The sequence below is a fragment of the Aethalodelphis obliquidens genome, unplaced genomic scaffold (assembly GCF_003676395.1).
Source record: "Aethalodelphis obliquidens isolate GAN/ISIS:26980383/991018 unplaced genomic scaffold, ASM367639v1 scaffold4, whole genome shotgun sequence".
Classification (NCBI taxonomy): domain Eukaryota; kingdom Metazoa; phylum Chordata; class Mammalia; order Artiodactyla; family Delphinidae; genus Aethalodelphis; species Aethalodelphis obliquidens.
In genome coordinates, this window is record NW_020837948.1 from 39,817,921 (window position 1) to 39,828,678 (window position 10,758).

General features: G+C 41.0%; 1 protein-coding gene across 1 annotated transcript in view; it reads left to right on the forward strand.

Moving 5' to 3' along the window:
* PCSK1 (proprotein convertase subtilisin/kexin type 1) overlaps positions 1-10,758 on the forward strand; it is a 42,501-nt gene that overhangs the window by 16,961 nt on the left and 14,782 nt on the right. The window contains exons 7-9 of the mRNA XM_027100571.1: positions 1,819-1,991; positions 3,007-3,219; positions 5,708-5,808. Coding sequence (XP_026956372.1) covers positions 1,819-1,991; positions 3,007-3,219; positions 5,708-5,808 — 487 coding nt within the window. The remainder of the gene's footprint in view (positions 1-1,818; positions 1,992-3,006; positions 3,220-5,707; positions 5,809-10,758) is intronic.

A 10,758-nucleotide genomic window follows, 5' to 3' on the forward strand; every position in this document is an offset into this window, starting at 1 on the left:
CCCACTGCTGCCATCCACGTTCCTGTGAAGAAGGGTGCAGGGTGGATCTGCAGGGGCTCACAGAGAATAAAACACTTGTCTCTCCTCTTCACACTAGCCCTGCCTCAGGCTTTCATGGTTATACTATGAATTTTGCATTTAGTTTGTTTTCTAAAACCACAACAAAATGATTCATTGTAGAACATGGCAATGACAGTAAAACTCCTTTAAGCTCTACCTGAGTATACCTTGAATCTGGCTTTGTATTCCATTTCAGAAATCAAATAAATATACATCCTAGCATATAGAATGCATCTCTCACTATTACAGCACACTCCTAGATTTTAAGGGTCATTCTTGATTCCTTTATACCAGCATCGTCAAAATGCCATGTTAATTTAAAGAAAATGGAGGCAGGAGCACAAATTACGTAATCACCTAGAAAAAGAATGCGCTTTTAAGTAATGATGAACTAAGTAGCTATAGTCTGTGAGAGAATCATCTCATCCCTTCATTTTATAGAGGAGGAATCAAAGGCAAGATTCTCCAGGAAACCAAAACACACCTACTGTATGTCCATCATTTACCTTCCAAGACATTATCCACATCCTGGAAGTTAACAGGATGGATTTGAGTGCCAGATTTCTGGGATTCAAGTCCCAGCTTCCCAGCTGCAAGTTGTGTGGCCTTGGGCAAGTCCCTGTCCCTCTCTGGCCACAGTCTCTCTCCCTGTAAAATGGGGAGAATTACAGCACCCACCTCAAATGGTTGTCATAAGGATAAATGAGTTCATATGTTTAAGGCCTGTACGATGGTAGCCGCATATAGTATATCCTCAATGCACACGAGCTGTTATCATCCGCATTTTACAGCTGAAGAAACTGAGGCACATAGAAGTTAAGTGGCTTGCCCAAGATCACAGAGCTAGTAAATAGCAGAGCTGGGATTTTTCTCCTAAATGCATTTTAAACAATTTTTTTAAAATAAATATAACTTCTACTAGTCATGTCAACTACCTGTTCTTTTACCCAAGCTCCATAGTAAATAATAGTGTGAAAATATAAAGCTGTGCACTCCATTGCATCATTAGCCTGAAGCCAGGAATAACCAGGTAGCTGCCTGGATCCGTCTAAATTGCTTTTGCCTTCCTGGCTCTTGAATACATGAGTCTGATGATGGGTGACAGCCTGTTGGAAAGCATAGAGCCACTGCATCTGCCTTCTCCTGATGAAAACCGATTCCCCCTCAGGAGTAAAATCCATGGCAATGATTTCATCCTTGAGATTATTTAGAAGAAAAGGAAGCATGTTCCCTGAAAATGTTTCTTAGCAAACACATAAAAGAATGGCCTCTGGGTTATTTTTAATCAGTGCTTAGAAACAAGAGTTTGTTCCCTATTTGTGAGTTTCCTATTGTAAGTAGATCTTTTCAAGCTGCACGGTTTCCCGTACAGAGTCCTCTGTAAGGCACTGACCAGGCCACAGCCATTCATGGTATAGTCATGAGCAGGCATGTTGAGAGAGAGCTGTTTGATGCCTCTTTCTGAAAGCTATCCTGTCATTTTCAGGTTATCAGGGCAGCAGAGGGAGGGGAGACATTTTGTAAGTGACAACAACCATGGCCACAGCACAGCACAGCACATAAGGAAGCTTATGCAGGCGGTGACTTGATCTCCCTGCTGTGCTTTTAGCAGCTGGGTCACAGTCATTTGGGACATACACTGGTTACCTATTTTTGACTCTTTTGGGAGTCCTTTAAAAAATGAATATTAAGAGCATCGTGCCATTCTACATGTACACACTGACATCAGCATATGTATTTGTCTGTTTTGCTGTTCAGGGATAAGGATGCTCGATGGCATTGTGACGGATGCTATTGAAGCCAGCTCAATTGGATTTAATCCTGGACATGTGGACATTTACAGTGCGAGCTGGGGCCCTAATGATGATGGGAAAACTGTGGAGGGGCCTGGCCGACTAGCCCAGAAGGCTTTTGAATATGGTGTCAAACAGGTGAGATGCTTAACACAGACCCACTTGAAATGAAACCTGACTGTTTGAATATGAGGAGAAGGGAAGGATACTTAGTTTATATGCATAGAAATGGTTGTGAACTTCTTGTTATTGTTTATGATTTGAAGTGCATTTAGAGAGCCAAATCGTCCTTAAAAGGGATGGAAGTTAAGGGTTAAGAAAGTTTTCCACATTTGGGTCTGACATTCAACAGATATTCATTAGTCTTAGAATATTTACTTTCAAAAATACTCTGGATATGTCCTTTCTCATTTTCCTGCTGCTTTTGGATTTCTACATGAGGTAAACTACTACCCAGACTTCTTTCAAATACTCTGAAAATGCATCCTTAAATATAGCAATGTGCCACCTCCCTCTCTGCACGTGCCTGATGAATACTTGTGCCTTGGTTGTGTTTCTCTGTCACTGGGGTTGAGTGCATTCTTGCCAGGATTCTAAGGCCTCGTTCTGCACAGGATGAAACAAAAGTAGAATTTTGGAGAGCACAAATTGAAAACTCATAGAAAGGGTAGCCTTGACGAGTTCCATTCAATTGAAGAGTCCCTTTTAATGCAGCTGCAAAGCAGATCTGAATAATGCCTGATTTTGTCATTCTATCAGTCAGCCAGAAGATTCAAGCAGAAAGAAAGGAAGTTCAAAGATTCAAGCGTAGTGACATAAGCCAAGGGAACAGTGAAGAAATTCGAGTGAGTGCTGAAGGCCAGATTATGAATCCACATAATAAAGAAAAAAGAGAAAAGTCCTCACTCAGCGCCATCCCAGAGAGGGTCCAGATGGAGGAGGGCTGGCAGCACCAGAGCTCAGTGGCTTATAACATACAGTCTCGCGAGAGTTCCAGTATCGATGCTGGAAGACCTGGAGTTGAAACAGACTCCAAATTACTGTTTCTGAGAACTTCATGCATGTATTTATATATTTGTTGGGGATTTTATTGGGATGTGACAGTGACCCCAGTGATGATAATAGACGTGATATGTTTTGGCTTTTCCTTTAGGGGAGACAAGGAAAGGGCTCTATCTTCGTCTGGGCTTCTGGGAATGGGGGACGTCAGGGAGATAACTGTGACTGTGATGGGTACACGGACAGTATCTACACCATCTCCATCAGCAGTGCCTCGCAGCAAGGCCTATCCCCCTGGTACGCTGAGAAGTGCTCCTCTACGCTGGCCACCTCGTACAGCAGCGGGGATTACACCGACCAGCGAATCGTAGGTTGCTTTTGTCTAACTCTCTCTGCTTAGGTAGGAGAACACGGCTCGCCTTCAGAAGGATCCTTTGGTCAAACCGATTTGCTTAAGCTTCATGTCTCAGCTGGGGAGACTCACACTTTGCTCACTTGAAGGGTGGGTATATATTGGGAAGTTTTCTCTCCCGGGCATAATGATGCTTCTGGCAAAATGATGTCGCCTCTCAGTCATTTTTAAACTCAGCCCTGAGAAGCCACCAATCTGTCATTACATGTGGCCGAGACTCCAAATGTCTGTTCAGCTTGTGTGATGCCTCCCTGAAAACAGCCTTAAAGGAGATTTTAGGGCTGTTGGAGCTTTATCACCCTTGTACTTGTTGATCCTTTAATAGCAGGGAAAATGTCTGACTTGCCCTTTAGCAGATGATAAAAATACAGAGCATACACTGGCTATGTCTCCTAAGGATGGACGACCTACAGGAAAATAACAGTCTAAATTTCCCCTGAGGTGAACTTCTCAGCATCCAAATAAGGAGCTTAGGAAGGTTATATGCTCAGAGAACATCTCCAGCCCCCGCGTGGCTGTGCCTTCGTTTCCATGAGTCAGACTGCCAAGGGCAATTATTGGATTTCCCTTCAAGGGCATGATGATGAAGGCCCATTCGGGGGCTCTGAGAACAAAGAGAGGCACTTCTTTTCATTTAAGAATTGAAAGCCTCAAACTTAACTCCTGACACAGAAAGAACCAACCAGCTAAAGTATGTAGAGCCTAATCTCAGTAAAAAACCAGGTCATGATCCAATTAGATTGTGGGTAACCTGCCTAATAATTAGCCTTTGGAATGTGTGTAAAATTCATATTAATGGCATCTCAACAAAACTGTCAGAACTACGATCTTCACGCAGGATCACTCTTCCGGAACTCCCTGTTTCTTCAACCTACTCTAGTTTAGACAGTAAAACTATGGTCTCAACTTAGAAGCCCTGGCCTACTTCTCGTGCCCACATCTTCAATTACTCAAAGAGACAGTAACATTCTACCTAGGGGTTCTTTACGGCAGGTATATCTTATACCCTGCTGTAAAGGAGCCTACCAGACATGTGCCCCACTTGCATTCACAGCCCCTGGTTCTTGATGACCCTGTGGGTGTTCAGAGTGGCTTTTCAAAAAATGGCCTGTGGTCCATTTCAGAGTCACCATTTCATAGACGGTCCCTCATCTGAGCCACTCTGTGAAGCAGGAGGAAGAATTTCCATCTTTGTAAAGATCCCTCCTTAAGTAAATGAGCCATAGAAGAGACAGCTGGTGGATTCTATTTGAGACAGTTGCACTAACATAGCCTTTGTCTTACGCAAACCTCTTCCTCAGCACAGTCATCTCTGGGGCTTACTTGCGTCAACAGGTAAAAAGGGCAACCTTGCTTCCGCAGCCCCCAGAGGAACAGGGCTACCAGAACTTGAGATATTCAGCGACTCCAAGTGGGAAGCCAAAGGAGGTGATAATAGAACAAACTGGTTTTTTTGCACCTCCCTCCCACACCTTGAAATCTCTAGCTAAAAATCATAGTGTGAGAGCCTGGGTGGGTGTCTTGTTAGTAATCCTTTGGCCCAGGTACTTGTTCAACCAACACCACTGTGGTCCTCAGGCAGACTAATTGGAAGTCTCTCTGGTTTCTTCCCTTCATCTCAGCAACCTCTTCACTAAGCTAAAATTAGCCTGGGTAATTCCTTATGTGCAATCACATTGTGTGAAAATGCTTTCACAGGCAGGATCTCATTTCAGCCTCAGAATAGGAGTCAAGAAATATCAACCTCATTTGACAGATGGGGAAACCAAGTGGCTTGCCCATGGGACACATCTACTGAGTGGCAGGTTTAGAATTTGAGCCCAGATCTAAGTCCAGCACACTTTCATTTGAAAAACTCACCATGTTCATCAAAGTACAAATGTGACACTAACTCATGGCCATCAGATTACGTCAACAGTGAGTGCAAAGCACACACTAGACACGTTTTGTGCAAATAGTTCAAGTGGCCCAGATCAGGATGGCTTTACCTCCTCGTGCTGAAGAGGTAGTCAAATGTCAATCTGAAGGCAGAAGGGAATTGTGCCTGAGGCAAACCTTCTAAATATGCCAGGCCAAACACAATGGACCTGATGATTAATGGGCCAGCATGATTCACAGTGATTTTGAAACACTCCCTTTCTTACAGACAGCATTTCATTTGGGAATCTCAGAAGAGAAAAAAAATTCATAGTGGGAGGACTTCATCCCCAGAAAAAGGCATTCTGACGCCAGAATTATAGACAAGTTGCATATAGAGGAGAGTGAGCTAAAACATCAGCAGATGGCAAACATCCGCCTGTAGTTTAGAGGAGGAAGTAGGGAATCGAATCAGCTGGGCTTCCTGATCCTAACAGATGCAGCCCTCGGTAGGGCTAACCCCCGGGGACAGGATCACACTCCTCACATGCTCTCCCATGTTTCTTTCTTTCCTGGTGCCCCTCAGACGAGTGCTGACCTGCACAACGACTGCACAGAGACCCACACAGGCACCTCTGCCTCAGCACCCCTGGCTGCTGGCATCTTCGCTCTGGCCCTGGAAGCAAAGTAAGGCCCAGAAAGCGTCTAATCACCTGTAAAAAGCTGTTTCTCCTTCTTTTTCATAGCATATATATTTTTTCTGAATATATGGTTACAGTGGAAAACTACAAAAAATAATAAAAAATAAGCTCTCTTCATGTCAACATCTTAATGTAGATTTAATACACACACTTATCTTGCAACATTGGAATCTTAATTCACACACTGTTTTGTAATTTTTTTTTTTTTTTTTTTTGTGGTACACGGGCCTCTCACTGTTGTGGCCTCTCCCGTTGCGGAGCACAGGCTCCGGACGCGCAGGCTCAGAGGCCATGGCTCACGGGCACAGCCGCTCCGCGGCATGTGGGATCCTCCCGGACTGGGCCACGAACCCGTATCCCCTGCATCGGCAGGCGGACTCTCAACCACTGCGCCACCAGGGAAGCCCTATTTTGTAAATTTTTTAATCCACCTATATTAAGAGCACTTTCTCATATCTAAATCAATCTTCCTTGACTTTAAAAAAACTCATGCTCTCCTCCCACTCAGTCCTCTCCAGTCCTCCTACTACTCAGCTATAAGGCCTTCTCACTTCTGTTTATTCCCACCAAGAAAGACTTTGTCCAGATAATTTCCTGTGGGTAGTGTTAGGAATAATAAGTTTAAAAAACATCCTTTTTTTTTAGATTATATAAGCCCCACCCTAGAGCTGATATAACACATCAGGAGACATGAGAATTAAAAACAGGACTTTTATCTTTTTGTAGTATACCATTATATAAATGCAAATTTTATTAAGGCCATTTCATGCTCAAACACCCTTGTCCATAGATATCAGTTATCATTTCTGATAATTTCCTTAAGATAAACACTTACGATTGGAATTTTTGGGTCAAAGGGCATGCATGTTTTAATGATTTTGATACATATTGACAAGTTACTGTTGATAAAGATGGTACCATTTTGTATTCCCACCAGCAGTATATGTGTGAGAGTGCCAGTTTCCTAAACCCTTATCAAACCTACTTTTATTATCTTTTAAAATGTTTGCTACTTTGTTAGGTGAAAATGGCATCTCATCTCTATATGCTTTTATTTCATTACTAATGAAGCTCAATATTTTATATTCTTTTGCCATTTATCATCTGTGACTGTTTATGACCTTGATTTTGTTTTATGGCCTTAGTTAGAAAAGCTACTAATGCTTGGTTAGTTTGACATTTACCTTTTAATTTTACTTACATGTAATTTTTAATGTAATGAAGTTAATATGTATACGGTTATCTTTGTTAGTCTCTTTAAGCTTTTTTTCCTTTTTATGCTCAGAAAAATCTTTACAACTCCAAATTATATACACATTTATTTATATGTCTTTTATTATGGTTCTTTAACCATATTTATGTTCTAAATCCCCCTGGAATTTATTTTAGTGTATGTTACCAAAAAGAGGTTTAGCAACATTTTTCCCTTCATAATAGTTATTCAATAGTCTAATACTTAATACAGAGGAAAAAATGTTCCGATGTTGTGTGGTGAGAAATCTTTAAATGTTAAGTCAGGTGCATGGTTGCATGATAGAGGACGTGTTAAAACTTGTAAATTACTATTATCCTTCCTAATAAGGAAGTTATCTTAGAAGAACATCCACATTCTCTACAGAGAGGACAAAGCAGTTCCTTCATGTCAGGTTCAGTAGATGAGGTGAGGTTCACAGTAGTAGAAGAACAGAACTCCTTGGCCCGGGCCATAGCTGGAAAAGCCCTGCAGCTGCTGAGGAGAGTCCAGCATTGTTCCAGGAGCCCTGGAGCCACCTGTGGAGTTGTGGTTTAGTCCCTGGTATCTCAGTTATGAAACGGCCACAGCGGCTAAGAAAGATAGGCCTAGTAAGGCTTGTATCAAGAGTCTACCTACTTGGAGGGGCTGGAAAGATACTGATAAAGGAAGAGCAAATCCAGATGCCCGATCAGAAACAGGGAAATCTGAAGCTCTTGAATCCAACAGAAAAGCTATGTTCAGAATCTGAGTCCAGTTGTAACAGGAAGGGGATGGACAGAGGGCAAAGTCTAAAGACACAAGCTTTGACTGGCATCAGCAGACCCAAACCAAATTTGAGGAAATATAATCTAAGCAGTGAAAAGTGCAAGGAACACCTGGCTTCAAGTTCTAGGCGTATCACTAGCTATGTGACCTTAGACAAATTAAGAGGGCTCAATTTATCATCTATAGAATAGAGGGGTCAGATCAGATTATTTTTTTTCGAACCTTTTCCCTTTACAAAATCCTCCAGCTTGAAACTGAAGGTATCAGCATATAGAGATCATCTAACATGAATTGCTGAGGTTGGTGGTAAGAGGTCCAGAGTGAAAGAAATAAGGTCCTATAAAGGCAAGTAGTTATACACACGTAATGAAACAAGATCATGATATTTATGATTTTAGGATACAAGCTTTTAGCTCCAGGGAGCTTTTAAAAGAAAACCATCCTTAAAATCTTGTCTTCCCTACCCAACACCTATCAGATGCATGCAAATGTAACTAGCCAGACCTAGCCCATCCTTGTCTAGTGACCAGAATAGTAGAAACACCCATCTAGCTGAACAGATGTAATATTATTTTGACCAAGAACTGAAATTTTAAAAGTGTAATCTCTGACTTCTAAAATTTCAAACCTTCTATTTCTGTATAAGGAGAAAGTGATTAAGAATGATCTAGCCTTATTAATCTCAGTTAATTCCTAATGGACTATGTATAAAGCAGGGGCTCCATGGATTGTTATGAAATACGTGGGGTCCATGAACTTCTTTGAAACTAGATGCAGAAATGTTTGGGAGTGCGTGTCTGGCATTTTGGGGGGAATGGTTTGTAGGTTCCATCAGATTCTCACACTGCTCACGATTTAAGAGACATTAAGAGTCTATGATCTCCCTGGTGCATGTAATAAGAATTTAATTCTTTTCGTTTTGATTCAATCATCAGTAAGATGGCCATAATCTATCTTAACATTCATAAACTTCCTGCCAAAGTACATACAGATTATTGGGATGTCTGTTCTCAACTGGGCAGTTTTCTTAGCTCCATTCAATTGTCTATACCCAAATGACTATTTCAGAAAATCTGAATGCCAGAATTTCTAGAAGAGTCCCTAGACAATCAAGATTGGAAGAATCATTTAACCATGTGCTTCTCCTCAAGGAACAACTATGGAGACTGAAGAACAACTCTGGGCTAAATTTATCAAGGATAATAACATTCAGTATTTATCAGCCTCTTACCATGGCCGGACACTGTGCTAACCTCTTTATATACAAGACCAACTCTAATCCTTACAACAGTCTTGTGACACAGAAATTATTAATTGCATTTTACTAAGGAAGAAACTGAGACTTAGAGAGGTTGAGAAATGTAACCAAGTTCCCACAAAAGATTCAAACTTAGGTCTGTCTGACCCCAAAGCCTGTACTACCAGCAGCTATGGGACACTGCCTCCTATAGTCCTGTGAGGGAGGGGAAAGTTCATCCCCTCAAAGAAAGAGGAGTTAAGAAGATTGAGACTGATAAAGAAACATCTTAACTTATATTTATGAGTTCTGAATAAAAGGCTCCTGTCATGCATATTACTTACTATGCTGCATTAAATATAGGACTCTGGGGAAAGGGAAGAGGAGAGGGAAGGAGAAAGAATGATTTCTGGCTCAAAGAATAGTTTCTGGGGCAAATGTACAGAGGAATACTTTCCTTCCCTAAAAGAGTGTTTCTCAAACACCAGCATACAGTCATCACCTTGGGTGTTTATTTAGTTTGCAGATTCCCGGGTCCAACGGCCAGTGACTCAGATTCAGAAGTTTCTGATATTCCAGGCAATGTTTATGCTGGTAGTTACCTTAGCCAAAATTTGAGAAACAGCTGCTATGAAGGGTTACCTTACAACTGTATTTTCCTACAATCTCACTGGGCTGTGACTGTAAAGATGCCCATTAGGATACTTAATAGGCATATCCTGGAAATATATATATATATATATTATAAATAATACACACACGCGCACACACACACACACACACACACACACACACACACACACACTAAGAGAGACAGGAATTCCTTGGATAAATGCCTGTGGTACTATTATACTTAAGAAAGATGGCAGAGAGTAACCTGTCTTTTGAGGGGAGAGCAAAGAATCAGAATAATTTTTAATAAAGAACAAAAAGTGAAACATTGAATCCCTTCACATCTTTGGAGGTATTAAACAAACAGATGAACCAATCTTCTGTTTTCATTAAAGGTTAGAGGATGGGAAACGGACTTTCAAAGTTGCGTGAAACCTTTGGATAAATCACATCAAAGAAATCCTTGACTCAGTGGATTGTGAAATGTTGGAAAGTCTCTAGGTTAGAAAATCTTCAACATCTAGGCTTATCTAATTGTGATTAGAGGCTAACCCACGTAGCCTTTAAGATTTTTCCCCTTAGAGTTTTGTCTCCAGATTACTTTACCTACACTCTTCTAATTAGAAGCAATGCTTAATTTCAGTGTTTAATTCCAAAGCCCTTATTTTCTATAAACACAGCCTTGATTAGCAACCCAATGTAATTTTTAAAAAATTTAATTATTCTGGATGCCACTGAGGAGTGAGTTGCTAATTAACAGAGGAAGACTGTCAGGAATGAGATGCACTATTGTTAGAAGCTCCTTTTCATTTACGAAATGCACTCACTCAAATGAAAAATAGGCTTAATTTCCCTAATTGCATGACAATGAAGCCTCTTTGAATATTTTGCAAAGAATAGGTAAAAGAAAATTAAAAAACAAAATCTGCAACTAAATAAAAAACAATTCTCTAACTGTAGAAATGTAGAAAATCTGCTTTGTGTTTGATTATCATGATTATCAAGACCATGCCTCCTTACTACATATCCTCATCCCAACCTACACACACACACACACACACACACACACACACACACACACACACACA